The sequence below is a fragment of the Sphaerodactylus townsendi genome, linkage group LG06, assembly GCF_021028975.2.
Source record: "Sphaerodactylus townsendi isolate TG3544 linkage group LG06, MPM_Stown_v2.3, whole genome shotgun sequence".
Lineage (NCBI taxonomy): Eukaryota > Metazoa > Chordata > Lepidosauria > Squamata > Sphaerodactylidae > Sphaerodactylus > Sphaerodactylus townsendi.
The window spans coordinates 60556321-60579799 of NC_059430.1; the positions used below are offsets into that span (position 1 = coordinate 60556321).

The window sequence follows — 23479 nt, forward strand, 5'->3', positions numbered from 1 at the left end:
ATGTTATATAATTACTCCAATATATTGCATGTGACAAGCAGCATTTTCTTTAGGTTGGCAGAACTCCATTAAAAAATTACCATCTCTCTTACTTGAAATGTGTGAACAGTTCTGGCCCAGGCATGGTGTGTCTTACAGACTCTCTGGAGACCTTGATAAAGTAGAATGTGGATCCACCAGTGCTTTTAATGGTCAGGAGGTGATGCTTGTTAATCTCTATGTCCTACACGCACAATACACAAATACATGGCTTCATTAGTACCTAGTAAATCAACCAACTGAGACCTTACCCAAGAGTGGCATTCATGATTCCAAAACAGAGGCAGAAGCAAATTAATATTTTTAAACTATTTACCATAAGCAGAGGGTAGGTTTCCTAATGGGATTGAACACATAGACCAGACAGCTAGAAGCAGTTGCACAATATTTCTTCCTTGTCATGGTGCTTTGCTTGCTGCTGAGCACCTGGAGAACAGCAATACTTTCTCTGTGCCTGATTCCTAGCATTTAACAAGTAAACAGGGCAACCAGCAGATCAATACTACTCCTAGCAGTACCCCATCTGGGCGCAATTTGGGCAGCAGGGGGCAGCAGCAGCAGCAGGAAGGAGAAAGTCACACTGCGCATCCATATACAGCGTTTCCACAAGCTCTTTATTGCCTATGTGGAAGGGACCTCAGTTTCTTTATACCATCAGCTACTCTTGTTACTACTAGGACCCCCAGTAATACACCCTTCTTTTTGATCAGAAGCTTGCTGCTCAAAGAAAGGAGTAGCTATTTACACCAACAATACATACAAAAATTAATATTAGGGAAGAAATAGGAAGGTTTTATAATTTAAGGCATAAATACAAAATGAGAACAGAAAACACCTGTGATCTACACCTAATATTTGTTACAAGCTCAGCAAAATGTTCAGTATTTTCATGGGAGGCAAGGAGTATGCACATGAAGAAGGCCTGTAATTGCCAAGATTCTGTGTCCATACTGCTTCTCCTCTACGTAGTTGGGATGCCAATTATTAGGCAATGAGGATAGCTTTTGATCATTTCCTGTATTTTTTCTTCAAGTACAGTGCTGTAGTGAAGGAGTGAAGGACATTTCCCCCCGATATGCCTCTGCCCCCATCCCCACACTACTTCTTTTCCTTCCTGCTGGGAGCTAGGATTGCCAAAACTATGAACTGGGAAATTCCTGGTGATTCATGGGCGAAACCTGCAGAAAAACAAAGCCTCAGAGGGGTATAATGTCATAGACTCAACCCTCCAAATCTGTTATTCCCAGCAAGGGAACTGATCTCTGTAGTCTGGAGATCAACTGAAATTCCAGAAAAAAAATTACCCCCCCTCCCCCCGGAGTTTGGTTGCCTCTTCTCCTCACCTTTACTCATTTTCTTTTCTCCTTCTCACACACCAAGTAACCAGTCATTTATCTGTCCCTCATATTCAGCTATATTATTACTTATTTAAATCATTCATAACCCACCTTTCTCCCTAATGGGATACAAAAGCAGTTTCCATCATTTTCTTCCCCTCCATTTTATCTTCACAACAACTCTGTGAGGTAGGTTAGGCAGAGAGTATATGACTGGCACAAGATCACCAAGTTACCTTCTCCAGTGGAGTGAGGAATGAAACCTGGGATTCTAATCTGAAACTCTAACCACTATACCACATTAGGTTCTGTAGGATGGCTGCTGTTGAACAGTAACAAGCAGCGGATTTGGGGGTGGATTGTTGTAGCAAACTGCCCAGGGGTTGCCTGCCCCAATGAGTTCTCCTCAAAATTAACAAGAGTCCTGGAAAGATTCATGCCTTTTCTGACAGGACCCAAGACTTGAAGGCTTGCAATACCATTGTGGTTGCCTAGCAATACTCATGGTAGCTGCTGATGGTATTTGTTTTGTAATGCTACAGGCACTGCTTCTATTTAACCCCCTCCCCATTTTGGGGGGGAGCCAGACTTTTTTAGCAAACTTGGAGCTTATCTCAGATTTGTAGAAAGGTCTGTCATGGCTCCAATTTCCATATTTAGGTATCTGCAGGTGGGGCCACATTGGGAATTAGATATATTAATGTCTATTTGGGTAGAAACATGATTTAATCTACAAAGGCCTTACCTTTACCAGAGTTCGAAACTGGATTATCAGGAATGGAAAGAATTGGGGCAACATTCATGTGTGAGAAGGGGAACAAGGAAAGCAACTGATCCTGCAGCCAGTTTCCAGCTCTTTTGCTGAGCAACAAGCATACTTACACCTAATTTTAACAGTAGCCAGGAGATATTTTCATGTTTACTTAAACAATTATTACCTTTTAAAAGAAATGAACTGTAACTGTTCAGCATCTTCAAGCCCTGGTCCTCCTTCAAGTAAAGCCTTTATGGCAGGTGCTAAGTCTTATCACACATAACAAATACAAAGCATGATGTCAAAATAATTATAATAATAAGAGACATTTCACCATGATTATGTCAGCAGCTTGTAGCTACTTGCAACAATGAAATGATTAACACTCTTTTATGATTGTCTTGCAAGACAGTCTTAGAGCTGGGGCAAAGATTTAAGAAATGTTGGACCATGGCAATTGCAATAAATTTACAATATGTTTTGTCATGAAAGCAGATAAACAGCACCAATCACATAATGTCCAGAAGTTATTGGGATAACTATACTTTCAGTGCCCTGACCTGGATGGCCCAGGCTAGCCTGATCTTGTCAGATCTCATAAGATCAGCAGGGTTGGCCATGGCTAGTATTTGGATGGGAGATCACCAAGGAATACCAGGATTGTGATGTAGAGACAGGCAATGGCCAACCATCTCTGAATGTCTCTTGCCTTAAAAACCATAAGAGATCACCATACGTCAGTTGTGATTTGACAGCACTTTCTACCACCACACATTTACAGCACTCAATTTGATCCACCAAAAACTGACCGGTCATCTGCTTCTGAACTATCAGGAATAGGCAGAAGTTAAGGGAGAATCCACTGATGTACCGCTGGTTGATTTCTTGTTGACTATCAGCCAGTAATGTTGCAAAACAATTGAACTGTGTATCACTTAACACAGGTTCCTTATGACAACTATCAAGGGGACATTCTGCTTGATGGTCAATTTAACATACAGCTGAGGGTTCACAAGGATTCAAGTTAACACAGAGGGAAAAAAATCTGTTATGGAAAAACATGCAGCATTGAAGGCATTTTATTCCAGTACTGTGCAGTACCTGAAACTGAATCAGTCCCAATCAAGCATATATTGCATAAGTGCACTATTTAACACGGATCTCATTAATGCTGAACACTTACCATGTTCAGGACAACAAAAATAATTTTTTTTCTCCAGACTTGGCATTGGCCAAGTTTTATGCTGGTCAGAACTTTTGAGAACTGCATCACAGACTCTGGATCCAAGAAGGGGGAAAATGTTGAATGATAAAGATGTCACAACTGCCCAGGTGGAATGTGTGTCATTCTGGTACATAATTCAATGTATTACACAATGCCATAAATTCGTTTGGCACATAAAAGCACATTCAGAGGACAATGTCCCAATGAACATTATATACAACAGAATCATACAGAACAATCGCAACAGAGTTAAAGTGACTCAATAGTTTCTTCAAAATGTGGGAACTGGGACTGGAGTTTAATTTTTTTTTAAAAAAAAAGCTTCAGTCAAAATGTGTGGCTGTGTTTTATGATTTTACACACACACCTCTACTGAGAAAAAAATGCTGCTCATTAACACAACAGTGCAAATATGAGAGTTTTGAGCCATCATATGCATCCTAGAGTGAAAAAATCTGAAGAAATGCTACCACAATGCAACTGGGAATGTAACATTTTATATACTGTAGAGCAAGTTCTGGTAACCAAAGAGACTTTTTAAAAAATCCTATGGTTGAATTATCCACAATTAGCTGTGACTCAGCTCTGTGATTAGCTCTGAGCTTTACTGACCAACCTCTTGATTTCAGATTCTCAAACACATCATACAGCATGTTACCAGGCTCAATACTGGGCAACTGTCTAATATTGCCTACATAAAGTGCAAAATGATATTCAATAGTAACACTGAACCGTTACTGTCAAGTGCATTTCAGCCCCAGGTTCTTTCAGTGCCTCTAAATGTGATTATTATGTTTTTCATTTTAGAAAGAAAGCAGACTAATAACATAAGTACTAAATCATATACAGTAAAAGGGACTATCTTTATCTTTATTGCCTGGCACTTGATTATACAGAATGGTCAGTTAATCATTATTGCTAAGAGACAATTTCAGCCAAGGGAATCATGTCCCTAGGTGTAGTCTTGCCCACGAGGCCCCAAGGAAGAGACGAGACGCGGAGATTTCATCTGGTGGAGAGAGCCAGTAGCAGGAAGCGCGGGATCCTGTGATCCTGGCAACTCTGCCGTGTGCTCGCCCCTCGCACCTTTTATTAGGGTTTCACTGAGGGCGTGTAAAGGGGTCGGGCAGGTGGGAGAGCGGGAGGTCAGGAGAGCGGGAGGTCAGGAGAGCGGGAGAACGGGAGATCATCATGTGATGCATGATCTCATTGGGCTGCTACGTGCAGGAGGAAGCATCCGCGTCTGGGTCTAATCCTCACCTGAGGGCAAGAGCCCTTTTGTCCCTTTGTATGGGGCACCTGGTGACCGTGAGTCAGGCAGTTCATGACCCGTGACTCACGGGGGAGCGGGGGTTGGGGGAGCGTATGCGCCCAGAAGGCCGTAGCCGGTACCGGCATTCCAAGTGCTCTTTCTACGGTTCTGCTGGGTTCGCGGGCTCACCCCTACATCTCCCCGTTTCTAACGTTTTAGGAAGGAAGCCGAATCAGTTGGGGCAATTTAGGGGGATGCTTGTCTCCCCAGGAACTCGCTCAAGCTGGCTGAGCTGTTTGTGCAACATGAGGACCTGGTTGCGACGTAGGGGAAAGTCAAAGGGTTCCTTACAAACGTTACAGGCAAAGGCAGATACGCATTGAACAAGGCAAGATCCGACAACGAGGCATATGATTAAACCAATGAAGAATTGTACAACAGCGCTTAACCATCCCCCTGGCAGCCAACTCCAAAGGGCTGACCACCAGTGGGGCAACACATATTTCAGATTAGATACAACATCTTGCAACTGACGCACTTTCATATGAATCAAATGGGAGTTATCAGAGAGATTAAAACAACACATATTATGTAAATTCTCACAACCTTGGTGATGCAGTAACAGCAAGTAATCAATAGCGGCACGATTATCTAAAGTTGCTTGATGAAGTTCTTGTTGCTCGGAGGCCAGGGCATCCAGAGCAGTGGAGGTGGAATTAATGGACTTCGCAAGGGCACAGGCCAGCCGGCCAATAGTCTTAGCGTTATAGGTGGCGAGTCCTGGGACTCCCACCAGGGAGGTTGCGAGGGAAACATACTCGGCTTTGGAAAGAGCAACCGCGTCACTCCGACAGGAAGGGTCGAGGGGAAGAGTGGAGCGGCGACGGCGTTTGGGCTCCCGGGGCGGAGCCTGAGGCAGGACGATGGTAAGACGGCTAAGGCAACAAAGAGTCCCGGCAGAGAGGCGAGCGGGGATGTAGTTGAAGGTTCTCTCCCCGCAAGTCCAGAACCAACCTTTAGGGAGAAGGATGTTCCCGTATATGGGGGGAATGTCCTCTACATGTGTGCAGTTCCAGTTGGCCGAGCCGGTGACTGGGCTCGGGGCGGCTTCTTGTCCCGCCATATCAGCAATGCGGGCACAAGTGTTGGACTCGTGGTTGCCGACAGTTTGGGTGATGAGAGAGAGAGAGCGCCAGCGGGGAGGGCTTGAACAACGGGTCCCCAGTCGGTGCTCATGGAGTACCTGATAGACGAGGCATTCATGAAGGGGCTCAGGCCAGACTCCTCCAGGAAGTCCCCAGGGGCTTTGCAGACGGGAAGCAGGCAGGAGCTTAGCAAACTTCCCACCCCCAAATACTTGCCCAGGCAGAAGGATGAGACGTTGGCAGCGGCAGCGAACCGCTCCCAGATGTTGGCTTGATTGAGCTCCAAGAGGGGGTGACCGAGTGTCACCGGCAGGAGGCAGTAAAGCAGGCAGATGATGGTGACTGTGGAGTTCGCAGTGATAATCGCAAAGATGGCAGCACAGAGATCCTCGGGTGTCTCGGGGCAGCCTCGCTGTTGCAGCAGCTCCCGAGCTCGGCTGGTCGTTGCTTTGACGTCCCCCCAGGTCATCCGGGTCCTCGGACCGTTCTGGCGCTGGCAGCGGTTCCGTCGAGGCCGCGGGGCAGGGTCTTCCAGGGAGATCCGCTCCATCTCTGGGATTGGGTTGGTTTCCTTCTGGTGCCATTCCATGGGTTGGCCGGACATGGCGAGACTGGAATCCACTGGGGACCTGTAGGGAGAAGGACTGAAGCATACCCCCTTCCCCAGGTTATGAGGGGGGCCGGGCCCCGCCAAGCTTGGTCTTGGCACTGGTGGTAGTGGACCTGGGCGTGTGGGAGAGGCTCCGATTGCCCGAAGTGCCTCTCCATGGGGAGCAGGTTTAACTTTAAGCGAGTACTGTTGATGTAGTCAGCTGAATGAGATCGACCAAAAAGGGGGGGCCACCCCAAGGGGGCCACCTATTCCCCTTTCTTTAATTTATTTGGGCTTGGATGGGAGGCACGAAGGGCAGGCAACTCCTATGGGGAGTTGGCTTCAAAAACGTCATCAAAATGCGTTAAGGCGATGGTCCGAGCCTTGGGGGGGGGGCAAGTGGACCGTCAAGGAATTGTGGGTATGCATACTTAATTCGCAGGAAAAAGGGACCTTGGGGTGCGCTCAAAGAAGGGGATGCATCAGGAAAGCAGGACAACCACACACTTGGGGGTTGGTCTTTGGGACAAAGGACTGGGGGAAGTTCTCCATCTTAGGGTGAATGGCTACTTACCATGACCACAAGGGTTAAAAGCAAACATGGCCTAGAAATTGGGATGCAGCTTCCTAGAGTATCTTGGGGAAGCTGTCAGCCCACCGAAACCACTCCTTAAGGGGCGGTCTCGGTTAAGCGACTGGCCTAGCATGTGGTACTAAGAAAGTTGGCAGTGCGCTGGGCAAGCTGCCATGCACTGGGCAACCACAATCCAAACAGGTTGTGAGTAAGTGCAGATGGCGGCAGCCCCCTTTTTAAACTGGGGCCTGTCCTGGCAGTGCTGCAGTACCAGGACGGGCCCAGATTTTAATTCAGGGAGGGCCAGTCAGCCAATTGGCCCTCTCGCCTTCAAGTTGGTTAAGAAAAATAAGAAAGGGAAAGAAAAGAAGAGAGGAGGGAGCCTCTGAGCAGGAGTTTTTGGGGCTGAGATGGGGGAAACACAGTCGGGGAGTTGGGGAGACGGAGATCTCAATGTGATTGGCTGCTACTCTGTTCTTTGCTTCTGGGCAGCAGTCATCGCCTTCATTCCAACGGCAGGTCTTGGTGGATCCATGTGGGGAAGCGGTGGGAAGTGGGCCCTATCCCATCCCAGACTAAGGTCACGTCTTGACCTGGCTCATCGGGAAATCCCTTCCCCACAAGTTAACGCGTGGATGTCCAAGGCGATGCGGATGGACTGTGAGCTGGCGCTCAAGTCTGGGCGGCTGCAGTGACCCGTGGCGGGGCAGGCAGCGCTGCGTCTCGGTGGTCTGGCTTTCCCCCACCCCCCAGATGCGTCTGGGCCTTAGCCTCTAGTTGGCCACTGATCAGAGCCACTTTCGGCTGCTCTTTGATAGACTGGTTTCTGTCGGCGCCCGGGTGTCCCCGCGACGAAGTCTCCTTGAATGGACACCTCTTCTACAATGTGTGAAAGCTCCAGGAATGCAGTGCGGGAGCTACTGATGGAGTGTCTCCACGGCCACCGCGCAGTGGTGCCCGGCTGCGCCTCGATGACTACTAGGGCTTTCGTGGCCTTTATTGGCTTTCGGCGGCAGAGCAGCCAGCGTGGGAGCAGGAGGATCAGCTGTGCGCCCAGCTGGTCCCGCTGGGCAATTCCTGCGGGGATGCTCTTTTTGCCCCAACACCTGAATGTGTGAATGGCTATTCCCTGGTGGTGTGGAGTCAATGACCCCTGGAACGACAAACAACCCCTGCTCAGCTGGCCCGGAGGAGGGCTTTGGAGCAAGACTAACCCGGCTGGCCTCGGGGAATGGGATGTCGCTGTAACTGGAGTCGGAGCAAGGAAGGGATCTCATGGGGAACTTGAGGGAGAGAGGTTGGGTGCAGGGTGAGAGAGATGCCCACAGGGAAGGAGGTGGTTTGAGGCATCGCAGAGCCTCGGGTTCCTGGGATACGATTCAGTATTCTCCTCCTTGGTCCTGGGCCTGGGGAGGAGGCCCGGGTAGAGCGAGTTTCCCCGACGGGGCACTGCAGCTTCTCCAGTGAAAACCCTCCCCGACACTGGGGGGACATTCCTGTGGTCCTAGGCTTTCCAGGGGGTGCTTAGCAGCTCCGGGAGGACCCTCCGTCCCGTCAGGGTTGTAAGCCCCCCACCGGCGGCAACCTACAGTCCCTCCGGAAGTGTCCCCGCTTGCACGCAGAAGTTGGGAGAAAAGCACTTCGTCTTGGGAGGCTGTCCCCGGGCAGTGGAGAAAGATGCTCGCTAAGCTAGGAGAGGCTGGCCTTGATGAAGGCGAGGAAGATCCGGATATCCTGGCAAGCCCCTTAAGAGCATATCGGCCAGTTTAGGGGTTCTTCCCTAAGCTTCGTGATCGCCCTCTGCCCAAGGCACTTTTTCCGGCGGAGGCGCTTTCCTTGGCAAGAAGCGCATGAGGAGCTTCGTGCTGGAGGCTACGCCCGTTGTCGACACCTGTCTCTGCAGGGCCTCCTGGAGCCTGTTCGAGGGAATTCAGCATAAAGGCTCCTGAGGCTTCTGGCCGGACGTTAAGGAGAAAGCTTTGGAGTTTGGCTGTCCGGCAGCCCGGGCACTCTCTCAAGAACGCCTTGTGAAAGAGCAGTCGGAGGCTGACATTAGGGAGTGGCCTCCGGCAGGAGACAATCCTGCGCGATTGGGAAAGGCCCGAAACCTTCAAGCAGCCATATGGGAGCTGCCTTGCTGGGCAGTATAGAGCACCGCCAGAGGCTGCCTCCCCCCTGCTTATGCATTGTTGGCGGTACTCAGCTCTCCCAGACAACATATTGGGCGCAGAGGTTCAAGAGCATGTGGAAGGTGGTTTTGCTCCAGTCCTCCGGAACTATTACGTGATTCCGCATAACTGCCTCCAACATGCCTCTTGCACATAGGGGCTGGTGATTCCCACGCCCCGTATGGCTCATGCAGAGCTCAGTGAGAACGCGGAGTAACCTATGGGGCTATTACTCGACAACTGCAGCTGGATGACGCCATGTCCCTCTCCCCACGCGTCATCGGGTGAAGAATGGGTAGGGCACTACAGCGCAGGAGGTTCGACATCGTCTTCCGTCAGGGTTTCCTTCCTCAAGAGATCGTGGTTACCACGCTCTGCCAGAGTTTTGAACAAACTTCAGCGCCATTCACATTAGCATTGGACGGAGGTGTGGTAGCTTCGGAAACGGGAGGGGGAAGCGAGCAGAAGGCGGAGCGAAAGGAGGAGGCAGCAGGGCCGCCAGAGCCGAGCGGGAGAGTTTCCCTAGAATGAGGAGAGGAAGCAAGTGAAACGTGGAGGAGGACAGGCTGTCCTGTTTAGGTGGATAGAGAAAATTCCGGGCTTGAAATTGTAGGTGGTGAAAGATCAAAAGGAGAGGAGATCCATGGCAGAGAAAACCATGGACCATGCGAGGCTGATAAAGCGACATAACATTGTCTCCATGTCAGTAGCAGCGACACCGGCGCTACGAGGCTCTTCTGTGCAGGGAAGTGCGCTTCCGATGTTTTCCCCAGATCCTTAAGATTAGAATGTCCCCCTCTCTGGGTACCATGGACATTGCCTATCAATCTCCTCAACCAACCCGCGACAGATCCCTTCTCTTTACTGGGACTCTGCCGCTTTTCGTTAGCAGTTTTTCAGCTCACTAACGCGTTTGTCATAAGCCGCGGCTTTTGCAAGCTCCCATACTTTACCGGTGGTTCACCAGACGAGAGAGTGTCCTAGAACGTATCCGCAGGATGCGCCGATCCAGCCGGACGGTTGGTACCGAAGCGTTGGTCCGGCGGATGCGCCGATCCAGCCGGGCCGTGGTCGGTACCGAGAAGCCCTTTCCCAGGCGACGGTAAGCAGGGGTGGAACCGAGGGATCTCAGGTTTCGGCACCAGCCAGTCTTGGCTCCACGAGGGCCTCCCACGAAGAGACGGTGACACGGAGATTTCATCTGGTGGAGAGAGCCAGTAGCAGGAAGCTGGGATCCCTGCGATCCTGGAGTAACTCTGCCGCGGTGCTCGCCGCAGCACCTTGTATAAGGGTTTCACTGGGGGCGTGTAAAGGGGTCAGGCAGGCAGGAGAGCAGGAGGTCGGGAGAGCGGGAGAACAGGAGATCATCATGTGATGCATGATCTCATCGGGCTGCTACGTGCGGGAGGAAGCATCCGCGTCTGGGGCTAATCCTCACCTGAGGGCAAGAGCCCTTTTGTCCCTTTGTATGGGGCACCTGGTGACCGTAAGTCAGGCAGTTCATGACCCGTGACTCACGGGGGAGCAGGGGTTGGGGGAGCGTATGCGCCCAGAAGGCCGTAGCCGGCACCAGCATTCCAAGCGCTCTTTCTACAGTTCTGCTGGGTTCGCGGGCTCACCCCCACACCTAGGCAAACACATGGTCCACTCACATCTCAGATCTCTCCAGCTGTTGTGGGGCTTCTGACAGACAGTGCTGCCAGTTGACACCATCCCTCGGTACCTATCTCCACCTCAAGTCTGTCCTGGGGCATTGGGAGCCAACTCTGCTGGAGGACTCCTAGGCAGTTTGTCTGCCTGCTGCATAGGGTGGTTCTATGGCTCAGGGGAAAGGGTCACGGGAAAGTCCTAGATGGCCAGGAGGCTGTTGCCAATGGTACTCAAAACAGTACGGGGCTTGGTCACTGTGGATTCCTCTGCTAGGCACTGGGGCACAGCACTAAGCTTGAGGATCCAGCATGTCTGAAGAACCAGCAACACCCAGTTTCCACACGTTCCTGAAAACAAAACTTTTACTGTACCACTTGATGTGAAATTGAATGTGTGAACATTAAACAGTGCCCTTCTGTTCCTCTTCCCGTCCAGCAGCTGGGACACGAGGGAAACTGGCACCTGGCTGCAGGACTGGGAAGAGGGGCTGCCCTCGGCTCCTCTTCTCGTCCAGCAGCCAGGACACAGGGCTTACTCGTGAGTAAACAGAGCTCCGCACGGGGGTGCCCAGAGGGTTTGTTTTGTTTTGTTTTGCCTCCTAGCGCCATTTGGGTCCCATACGCCTCTGGAGAGAGGTACAAGACTGGCGAGGCGCTCCAGGCCAAATACTTAACGCCCCAGTTCCGCAAGCTGTGCTTGTTCCACGTCCTGTCCTCTCGGCCTTTCATCCTTTATTGCGTCACTCATATTCTGAAAACCTTCCTCGATAAACTCACAGTGGGAAACGCCGTTCAATCTGAAATCCTGTTTATATTCCAGTAAGGCTTCCGCCCCCTTCCTCTTCAAAGGGCGAGGGTGACTGTAAGCGGAAGTTCCGCCACCAATAGAAGACAAAAGTTTGTGAAGGGGGAAGTGTAGAAATCTGCGCGATCGACGTTCTCTGCGATCGATTGGCATTGTTTATCCGGAAACGAAGAGGTTGTCGCCGAGAAGCTGAGATCTTCACTACATTAGACGGCAGCAATAATGGCTGCTGAGAATCAAGGCTACCCGAAGACCTCCATTGAGGACGATTTCAACTACGGCAGCAATGTGGCCTCGGCCAGCGTGCATATCCGCATGGGTAAAGAATCGTGCTCGCCCATGCCTTTGTCCCTGCCCATCCCTTCCTGTGCCGAAACCTGTCGAGAGGATTATCACAGGCATAAGGAAGCGCTCGTCTTCGGATCAGCCTTCTTAGCAATGCCTGACGACATCATTTTGTCTCGGTTGGGGTGATAAAAGTAATAACTGCTCATAAGACCGCGAGGAAACCCAGAAGTAGCGAGTCCTCCGCTTGTTCCTTCCTTTGTAGAAGCACGTTTATGTTCTTTTAAGTTCAGGCTGTGTGGGTGTACAGGTAGATTGTTTTTAACTTAACCATTGCGCAGCAGATCTTTCATATGTACTAAAGGAGGAGGACTGCCCTGTATTATTGTCCCCATGTTAAGAGTGCTGTGATGCTAAATAAATATAAGGTTAACCTGTTGCTATCTGTGGAAGAACCAGTTTTGGATCTAACTGATACTTATTAAATCTTTTTTGTACATATCTTATGGTTGCATTCTTGCTCATTTCAACACATCATCCACTTCTCAGTTATTTCTTATCACTACTTCCTTTGGGAATTAAATCTTGAAGAAAATTCAACAGTAATTGAACCATGCTAATGTTTTGTTTTCATTTCCTACCTAGCTTTCTTGCGCAAAGTCTACAGCATCCTTTCAGCTCAAATTTTCTTGACCACAGTGACCGCTGCTGTTTTTCTGTACTCCACCACAATTCGGACATTTGTGCATGACAGGTAGAGCTCTCTAATTAATCTTATTATATAGGTACTTTCTTCCTACCTTGTACTGTAAAGTAAAACATATTCCAATAGAGCGTTAGGCTATTGTTGTTTGGGAAAATCTAAGAATTGCATCTTTGCTTTTGTAGCAGAGTTTCCTTAAGAATAATCCAGGGCCCAAAGCTGTAAAGAACTTTTCTTTAGTCATCACTCTAGTGTAGAAAGGTATTAATGTTGCTGCCTTTTTTAAAAAGAAAAAAAAATTACCCTGCCCTGCATCTAGTTCTTTTAGCCATCTGTCAGAGACTCCAAGCAGCTTACAGTTTTCCTGACACCAAAGATAAAAGTATGGTACAGCCTTGCCTGCTTAACTTTTGTACTTCAGTATTCTGTTAAAGGCATAGAAATTAGAGCAGAATTATAAGGTGGGAACCTTATAAAAGAAGGAAATATTTTGTATTTATATTCATTAGATTTAATATCCTGCCTCTCCCCTTTCAGACACAGGGTGGCAAACAACAATTGTAAAACAACAAACTTTAAAAATAATCAGATCCTTAATAAACACAGAAACTATCAAGCAATGACTAATACAAATCATCATTTGGAGCTTACACAACAAGGGGCCATGGTCAGGTTGACAATAACAGTGTTTGTCATCCATGAGAGTCATCTCCACCCCATGGCCAGCTTGGAATGGATCCAGGGGTAATGTTTTATCTAGGAATATCTGGAGCTGCTATGTGACTGCTCTCTCAATTACCCAGAAACAGTACATTTGAAACTGGGCTGTAATTGGCAAGATCCCAGGGATATAAAAATGGTTTCTTTAAGAGTGGTTGCACCATAGCCTCTTTCAATCCCTCAGGGTAAATTAAGGGACAAGTTGATAATATTCCCTTAGGAAGTCCACACTACATCCCCACTGGTTTTCACCAGCCAGAAAATAGAAATAGTGCTGCTGGCAACAGTGTGATTATTTAGAAGAAGAAGAGTTTGGATTTATATCCCACCTTTCTCTCCTGTAAGGAGACTCAAGGTGGCTTACAAGTTCCTTTCCCTTTCTCTCCCCACAACAAACACTTTGTGAGGTAGATAGGTCTGAGAAAGTTTAGAAGAACTGTCATTAGCCCAAGGTCACCCAGCAGGAATGTAGGAGTGCAGAAACACATCTGGTTCACCAGATAAGCCTCTGCCACTCAGGTCGAGGATTGGGGAATAAAACTTGGTTCTCCAGATTAGAATCCACCTGCTCTTAACCACTCCATCATGCTGGCTCCCATGTTCTAACACAATCAGTGTGTTCTGATCTTGGTATCCCCTACAATAGTCTTGTAAGATAGGTTAGCATTATCCTCATATAGTTGAGAGATGTTGAGGCTGAGAAATGATGGCTCATGTAGAGCAGTCTCCATAGTTTAGAGCTAACGTGAACCTAGAGTTTTTCTCACCTGTCTCATGACATGGGAAGATTTTAGGCTCATTCCAATGGTGTCCTTTTACAAACCCTATGTTCTTTTTTCATAGCATTCATCCAGAAGCAAATTGTTTGACGTACATACATTATGCATTTTTGTTTTATACATTTAAGACTTGAGGATTTTGTTTGCATGAAATATTTGTTGCTTATAACATTTTTTAAAAAACCCTGTATAATCTATACGGACATTGTCTCCTTCCTTCATCTCACCTTTGTTCTTACAACTTCACGCTGAAGCTGTCTTACAGGGAAATTCAGCAATAATAAGATGCATGTAACTTATGAAAGTTTTACTTTATTTTATGTTATTACCAATACGATAGGAAGAATAAATATTTCTGTAATATTGCCTGAGTTCTTTGCTCAATTTTACAGCCCTGGTGTACTTTTGCTGTCCTTGCTTGGTTCTTTGGCTGTGATTGTGGCATTAACTATATACAGACATCAGCATCCAGTTAATTTATATCTTCTCTTTGGATTTGTAAGTACTTTCATAACCTTCTAATCTCACAATTTTTGCAAATATTTTTAAATGGTTGTGGACCATATATATTTTATTATCACCCCTTGATATTTTCAGAATATGTTTTGTTTTAATTATTTCTTTGTTTTTCTACATTTTTGCTAATATCATTTCCCTAAAAATAAATTTCACAGATGTTTGGGGAGGGCACATTATGAAAAGTGATGTACCTACCAAATATGAACATAAGAAGAATCAGATGAATCCAACCAGTGGTCCATCTAGTCCAGGGTCCTGTCCCACACAATGGCCACCCAGTTCCTCTAGAGGGCCAACAAAAGTGCGTGGAGACTGAGGCCTTCCCCTGATCTTGCCTCCTGGCACTGGAATTCAGATGCTGACTGCATCTGATCGCGGGTGTACTTTTTAGTCACCATGGCTAGTAGCCGCTGATAGACCTATCCTCCATGCTTTCATTTCAGTATCCATGGCCAATACGACATCCTGTGGCAACGAATTTCTCATTTTAATCACTCCATGTAAAGAAGTATTTCCTTGTGTTCATACTGGATCTACTGCCCACCAGCTTTAATGGATGCCCTCAATGTCTAGTATTTGGGGAGAAGAAGTTCTTTGTCTGCTCTGTCCGCTCCATGCATTATTTTATAAACATCTGTCATGTCCTCCTTTTGTCACTCTTAACTGAGAAGTCCCAGCCATATAGTACATATGGTGTGGTGCTTTCTTATACTTGAACTTTGGTTTGCATTTTCATAAATTTGTCTCCAAAAACAAAAGATGCTCAAGGGGTCAGAATCAAGTAATAGCTTTAGTCATACCGATGAGCCTTCTGGTGAAGCATAAAAGTCCTCACTTCACATTAATATCAAATCATTTGCTAAAAGTCCACTTTGTGCTGTTTAGTGTGTTCTAGGAAGGTGAAGCGATCTCAGTTTGTCTCACTCCTAATATATCTAACACGTATGATCTTTTCATCAGTTGATGCATAAGGAATTCCACATAGTGGTTCCAGTATGCAAACACAGAGTTCATGAGCTGGGATTTTCCCAGCTCTTCAATGTTAGAAACAGTTCTGTCCCATAGAACCTGTAACAATTTAAAATGTTGTGTGTGTGTTTCTTTAAAATGAGAGATATGTTGTAGAAGGAAGGAGGTGACAAGAATGAGTGAGTGAGGTGATTGGTTGAAAATGAAGAGTGACTGTGGAGAGCCTGTGCTGAACTGAAAGAGTGAGGCTGTCTACGTTAAACTTATAGTGAGAAAGCTCCTTGATGATATTAACAGCTGAGTGTTATACGAAGTGTAAAACTGCCCAAAGAAATAAGCAGTAATGGAGTCAAATCCTAATAGATCTCAGAAATGTAAAGGACTGGAAAGTGGATTGATGTGAAGTGAAAGTTACCTCAGCCGAAGTTGTTGCCTCAGATTGTTTCATGTATTGTAAATTATTTTTTGAAACCTTTAAGATAAAGAACAAACTTAAATACACTTTTCATTTGTTAAATTTAATCTGGAATCCTAAGTAATTTCCTTGGGACTATGTAGCTCTTCGAAACTGTTTTAAAGCTCGGACACACTATTTTAGGAGGAAATAAAAAAGGGGTTTGGAATCGTATTCCCGATGGCAGAGATATATAGATATGGAAAGAAAGGAATAAATAAATATTAATTTGCACCTATCATATTTATTTATAAAAGAATAAGAGAGTGGTCATCATACAGCCCTTTGGATTGGAATGACTGAGTGACACTGCCATAATGTTGACAGCAAATTATACTGCCTTATTTTTATTTCTTACAGACCCTTTTGGAAGCACTGACAGTTGCTATCACAGGTAAACATTCATCCTTATCATGTAGTCTCTTCATCCCAGTATGAAAAGAATATGCAAACTTTTACTGCTTGTAACTGTCAGCTGAGTAGAATCCATAAATATCCTCCTCTGTGACCAGTTCTTTTGTGGCAAGGGCCAAGTGAGAGTTGATTGGGAAATCAACCTTGTTGGGCTTTGGAAGGGATAATACTACTGTTTTGGGATGCCTTGGAAGCCCAGTTTGGCTGCCAATGTGATCCCCTGCCTGTTTCCTAAAAGTCTTCCATTTCCAGGTGTCCTAAAAACCTAGCAGGAAGAGGCAGACTTTAACCCAGAGGGAGGAACAAGATCAGTGGTGATCATAACCAACATTTGTTGACACCTGTGGCAATCTGTATGTTTGGAAGCTTCATGGCCTTCTGAATCCCGAGTAGTTTTGCATAGGGACTGTCTGTTGAGGGCGGCTAAGCTTAGTAGCCATGCCCATGTTACCCTAAAGTTGTTTGTCAGTGCACTGCTCTGTGAGAATGAAGCAAATACAAACTGCTGCTTCTTTGTCCATTACAATAGAATTTCAGCCTTTGAAGGGAATCATTCTCTTAGATTTTGTTTAGCAGAATAAGAAGGGCAAACAACAGGAGCAAGATGGGCGGTCTAGTCCTGAGTTTCCAGTAGCCAGGGATTCACTGCTGTGGCATCACCCCACTGCCTCCAGCTGGCTTTCCAACAGTGGGGGGGGGGGGAATGACACCCCCGCCAATACCTTGCCACTGGAAAGCCCTCCAAAGGGCTTAATAGACTTACTCTGCTCCAAAGGAATGGTGTAAGTCCAGGACACAGGCTACTGCTTAACCAGCTGCAAATTCAGGGTGGAAGCCGATAACTGTCGGCTCACCCTGGGAATTACCTCCCCTTCCATACACACACACATGCACACTGGCATATGATCAGGATGCCCACACAGGTTTGTGGTGGCCTGGACTTCCAGTTTTCATCGCTGTGGAGCTGAGGGGTGGCCAACAATAGTGCCTTTGCCCCTTCCACCAGTGGGTGCCCCTTGGACTGGCAAGGGGGCAAACACTTCAGCATGCCCTTCTGCCATTCCGCAAGGACGTCCCCCACCCCCATCTGGACTGGGCTCTTAATGTCTTCTCTCTTGAAGTGAACAAAATCACTTTTCTATGATATACAAGTAATAGTAGAAAAGTTCAGTACTTGCCACAACATAATCTGTGCTCCAAGAATGCAGATGTGGGCACATGATTGTTCCAATTGTGGTCTGTCGAAATGAGTAAAGCTTCTAATCTTGAATTTTGGTTTAAACAAGGAATGCTATCAAATTGATGATGCATGAAGTATAAGTAAATTTAATTGTTTACTTTTTAAATTTTTAATTTAGTGACTTTCTATGAAGTATCTGTTGTCCTGCAAGCCTTTATTCTTACTACTGCTGTATTTCTGGCTCTCACTGTATACACTTTACAGTCTAAAAGGGATTTCAGCAAAGCTGGAGCTGGGTAAGTTGCTTATATTTAAACAACCACAGAAATATAGTGTTTAACTTTGTACAATTGATATATAAAAAGTAAATTTTGGGTACTCTTGGAATTCATACATCCTTTTTCACACTGGAATATTATGAAGGGCTTTTTATAGAGTGTCCTCCAGAGCAGCATAACAGGACAGGCAACTGACCAATGTCTTATAAAAAAAACAAAGGGGTTACATTAGGGCTACGTGATTATCTGTGTTAAGTGTATGAGTTTACATTTTTACAATAATGTATATTCAGAAGGTGTAGGTGTCCTATACTTTGACCATTTTCCGTAAGCTAATTAACATACTACTCTGTTCACAGGTTGTTTGCTTGCTTATGGATTCTTGTTCTCTCAGGCTTTCTTAGGGTAAGTGGTTATGTTCTTGATAAATATTGAAAACAGTAATAGGTAATTACAATTTTGGAGATATTTATGTATTCATTTAACAATTTTGTCTGAATAATTTATATGCAGTTGAACTCTCCAGAGGGGCAGTTTTTACCAATTCTCCCCTCTTTGCAGATATCTGACTGATATTCCGTGCAGTCCGCTTGGAAAAGCATTTTAGAAAGTATTTTAGGCATCAGAGGGAGGCAAGATGCTACCTTTCCACCCAATCTAAGGGTCCTCAAAATGACAAATGTTAAAACATTTCAAACACAAGTATATATAAAATAAATGAATGAAAAAATTCCTACTAATAAAGCAACCTTTCTTTTATCTATCCCTCCCCATCTTAAGTTTATTTATTATTTACTTCATTTATATCCCATCTGGGGACATAACGCAGTTTATAGCATTCTCCTCTACTCCATTTTATCCTCAAAATAACCCTGTGAGATAGGTTAGGCTGAGAGAGACCAGCCCAAGGTGCCCCCGGCAAAATCATCTATGGAGTGGGGATTTGAATGTGTGCCTCCTAGATCCTGATCTGACATTCTAACCACCATTTCACACTGGCTGTCAGCCTTCCCTCCTTATTGGCCTCTCTTTGGAAAAAGTCTGATCAAGCTGCAAAAGTTGTATGGTAACAGGTTGCTCAGGTAAGTTGTGTTGTGGTCACACTACCAGCCTAGCTAAGTCATGTAAGTTATGTGTTGCCTGCCACTGGTCCCACACATGTTGTGTGGCATCAAGTCATCTGGCAACAACTACTGCACCTGGGAGAATCCTGCAAACTACATGGTAGGAAATTGCCTGATGGTTTTCACTGGGCCTGGTCCCATTGAGACAGAGAAGCAGATCAGCAAGGTTGGACTGGCAGGCCAAAATAGTCCTGGAGGGGACCCTGTCACTGGAGAGTCTTCTACTGACAGAAACCAATTTTTGTAGGCTGGCAACCCCCACGAAGGCCACTGAGATCTCCTTTCTTAAAGGGGTATATACTGCATCTGTTATTTAGATAGAGAGGTAAGGCCCAGTGGCTTAAAATAAAATAAATACAGATTTTGCTATTAACTTGGAAAGCTTCTCAAGTTTGTACAAAGATCTCTATTCTGTTTATAGCTCCAATTTCCAGATTTGAGTATTCACAGAGCAGGCCTTGTTGAAGTTTGATATATTATTATTTATTATAGAAATATTAATTACATACAGGAGTTTAAGAATGTGTTTGATTAACTTTATTGTTGCTGGGGACACTGGGAGAGAAACTAGTCTATCAGGATTCTTGTCAGCCACAGCTGCATCATCAGATAAATCCCAGAGGAAGTTCCTTGCTCCCTCGCCCTACCCCCAGTTGTCATTTTTTCTTCCATGTTCATGGCAACCTCTTTTCTCCACCATACCTTGATCATGCTGCAGCCTTTGACATATGCATACCCCTTAGAAGGAATGCAAGTTAATTGCACTGGGAGGCCAGCATGACCTTATACAACCTTTCTGGCCTGCTTTTTATTTTTGAGACTGTTAGGAAGATTGACTAGTGGTAGTGATTTGACTTTAATATCTGATTTGTCTGGGCCTTGTAATCATAGTTTTAATATGTAGCCTATGTTAGCAAAATGTAACACCAGTAACATTGCAGTGACAGTCATGCAGGGAGATGACCAAGCCCTATACTGACAAGAAAATAAGATGTGAAACCATGATATATATGTGAGACCAAGAAAATAGTATCTAGTTTGCATATTTCAATTTCAATAAGCCTTTATTGGCATACAGAACATACAATATAAATACAGTTAAAATTACTAGATAAAACTTCACACTGGATCATAAGTTCAGTTCGCAAACCTCAGCCAGAAACTTTGCCACTGCAAGACAACAGTCAAGGTCATTGCAGTTTAAGAGCATATTTACTTTATCAAGCTCTGTAAGGGTTTTCATAGAGTTAATGATTTGTAATAATAAGCTGGATCTTGGATTCTGGTAAAGTGGGCAGTGGAGGAGAATGTGCGCAATGGAATCCAACTGCCCTGGACTGCAGGGGCAAAGCCTCTTATCGTTTGGTAGACCCTTGAGTCTTCCTCTATGGAGCAGGGATGGCATAATGTTAAATCTAGCCAGCATGTAGGCTCTCCTATATATAGGGTTGGTAAGCGCTGCAGTATAGTAGGCTGGGTTTCCCTGCACAAATGGAATTGCCACGTTCATTGGCGAGCAGGATTTGTTGGCCAAGCTCTGCAGTTGTTGATAATCCATTGCTAGTAGCCGCTCTTTGATGAGGGCAAATGTCTAGTTTGCATATACTGCTTCTTTGTAAGCAAACCAAATATTCCTGTTTTTAATTATAGATATATTATGGCTAAATTGGATTCTAATGAGTTTTTATGGAAGACATTTTGAACTAAATCTTTATGTCTGTATGTGTGCTCTTTGGCTGTAGCTCTTCTTCTACAGTGAAGTAGCTGAGCTGTTATTTGCTGCGGCAGGAGCACTTCTGTTCTGTGGATTTATTATCTATGACACTCATCTGCTAATGCACAAACTGTCTCCTGAAGAATACATATTGGCTGCAATCAACCTCTATTTGGATATCATCAATCTGTTTCTGCACCTGCTGCGTTTGTTAGAAGCATTTAATAAAAAGTAATTGGAAGTTGTTCTTCAAAACTGAGATTTGGCTATAGTGTCTAAAGTTTAATTTAAGACATAGAAAACCAACAATGTTCTCAAAGACTAAGCTTGTTTTTACATTCCAGGGCTATTGAGTGTATTCAGTACAAAGGCTGTTAGAACTGTTAGTTATGATTCTATTCTGAGATCAGTTAATTATATATCACAGTCATCTTGGCTGTTTTGCAAAGGTTTTGTTGCATCTGTTTGCATACTATTCTTGATTGAAAGACTGGTTCATCAACCACCAATTGTGTCAATAAGCAGTATTAACATTCTATTTTATTTCTGCAGTAATTGCCACAGATGTGTCCTTTGAAATTTACAATTGTGTCTGAATGTATCTCCTTAATTTTGCTGTTGCACACAGAATATTTAAATAAGACAAACTTGTACTGATTTTGATCTTTTTGAAGGCTTGCCCTAGCATTTTGATTGAAGAAGTTATTCCAAAACATAGTTCTACTTCTTTTAACATGTTTTAATGTAATTCTACTTAAATAAAATCAATATTCATATTCTCAGATACCACTGTATTTTGGAAGGAATAAACTAATGAAGTTATAGTGTTCTTTATATGACTTGGTTCTGGAGGTAGATAATTGTCAGAAATTTTTATTTGCCACCAGTGTCTTCTATTGTGAAGATCTGCAGGTTGGTAAAATTTTAATAAATGCAAAAAACATTACAGACCATGTCTTCACATTTTTGCTGATCCTTTTAAGGTGTTGGAGAAAGTTGAATTCCATATCAAGGCTTCTTTAACCGTCAATAGGTACTAATATTTATGTGCAGAGTATTTATAGCAGTGATTCCCAAAGTGGGCGCCACCGCCCCCTGGTGGGTGCTGCAGCGATCCAGGGGGGCGGTGATGGCCACAGATAGAAACATTAATACATGTATCTTTCTGTTTAATTGCTATTAAAATAAAAAAAAATAATTTCCAGGGGGCACTAAGTAATATTTTTTCTGGAAAGGGGGCGGTAGGCCAAAGTTTGGGAACCACTGATTTATAGGATAAAATTCTGGTTGGTTTTGTACTAGTAGTGTTGACAGAACAAGAGAGGTGATTATCAGAATATTAATAATGGAAGAAAATATGTAATACTAGCAATAAACCCCATTTTGTTCACCAGGCCTGGGTTGGTTTTTTTGGGTGGCTGGGGGAATGGGAAAGCTGCTGCCAGGCTGGGGGGTGGAGGGGGAGATTACTTCTCCACCAGACCCAGCTTGCTCCTGGGTCGGGGGGAAGGCATCCAAGGGAGTAGTTGGAATGTTGGGACAACAAACCTCCCACCAGTGGCATGCAAGAGTCATTTTGTGAGTCCTGCATGCTGACTGGTGGGAAGTCTGTCATTGTGTCATTCCATTCCTTATTCAATTATGTATTAAGATGAAATGATTGTCTAGTGCTATAAGACTGTAAAGGAGGTTTTTTAAATCATTTAAACAGAAAAAGAATACTAATATTTGGTAATTAACATAATCCTACTACTAAGCTCTACAAGGGTAACTGCTTCCAATTTTGATGCTGTCCTAGACTTGCCTATTGCTTAAATTGTAAAGTAAGATGTGCCAAAGTTGAAGGTTGCCTCCACACCATGCTCTCTAACTTAAAATCTCTTAAAATCTTCAGTGTAATCTCAGGTGTGGGAAGCCTGGACATGCCATGCAGCAACGAGGAAAGGGCATTCAACATTTGCTTAACTTTTAAAGCCACACTAATTGTATTGAAAATTAGGCACTGAGTTCTGAGTCAAATTTATAGCTTACAGGCTTGAAGATTTTAACTAAGGAGGTCCCAGCTTAATCTTATTTACAGTTTTTAAAAAGTAGTAGTGTCTGTGACATTGTCACTAGAATGTGCTTTTCAGGAATAGGATGAGTGATTTGACTGAAGTTTTTCGTATTGGTATGAGAAGCCAGATAGATTCCTGCTGTTAGAACTAGACTTTGCTATTATTCCAATAGCAAAATGGATGGTTGCATGCACACCAGTGACAAGTGCCATACCAAAATGTGGTGCCTTTGAAAACATAAGTTACTTTGGCCCAGGGCACAAAATATGGGGAAAAAACTTGGATCCCTCCCCCCCAAAAAAAGTATGTGTGTGGGTGGGGGGGTTGAATTTGCAGCGCACATCCTCCTTTTCCAGTTGCTTTTCTGAAAGGGGGTTCAAACTGCTTAAAGCAGCCCCATCTAGCTATTGGGATTTGTGTAAATTTCCTACTAAACTCTTCTGTACACTTAATGTACTCACTCAGTGTGTGTTTGCCGCAGCTTATTTCTCTCTCTCTCTCTGGAAGTCTTGTTGTGGAGTTTATCTAAATTCCTGTCCGTAGCCACCCCCTGCAAGCATTGCACTACCGATTTCCCCATAGCACTGCCTGTCTATAAAGCTGTTGGGAGCAGGCTTAAATCTCAGAGGGGATAACCATAGGCAGGAACGCACCTAGTGAACATATGCATATACAGAGGGACGTCCCCTGTATTTTCTGACTTGGCACGCACGCCAAGAAAAAAGTACAGCTCAGCAGTTTGG

The 23479-nt window shown here is 45.1% G+C and overlaps 1 protein-coding gene across 1 annotated transcript; it reads left to right on the top strand.

The window, feature by feature from the left end:
• Positions 1-11539: 11539 nt before the first annotated feature.
• Positions 11540-21625, top strand: TMBIM4 (transmembrane BAX inhibitor motif containing 4). Its single transcript, XM_048500236.1, has 7 exons — positions 11540-11859; positions 12471-12579; positions 14420-14525; positions 16330-16363; positions 17742-17859; positions 18201-18246; positions 20708-21625. Exons 1-7 carry the CDS (start codon positions 11763-11765, stop codon positions 20912-20914), a joined length of 717 nt encoding a protein of 238 aa, XP_048356193.1. The 5' UTR covers positions 11540-11762; the 3' UTR covers positions 20915-21625.
• Positions 21626-23479: the final 1854 nt, after the last annotated feature.

Bases quoted from the DNA above. Each gene is read 5' to 3' on its own strand.
- TMBIM4 (XM_048500236.1), top strand. From the start codon at position 11,763: ATGGCTGCTGAGAATCAAGGCTACCCGAAGACCTCCATTGAGGACGAT. The intron at 14,526-16,329 runs GTAAGTACTTTC...TATTTCTTACAG, and splicing joins TATATCTTCTCTTTGGATTT to ACCCTTTTGGAAGCACTGAC. The intron at 17,860-18,200 runs GTAAGTTGCTTA...CTCTGTTCACAG, and splicing joins TTCAGCAAAGCTGGAGCTGG to GTTGTTTGCTTGCTTATGGA.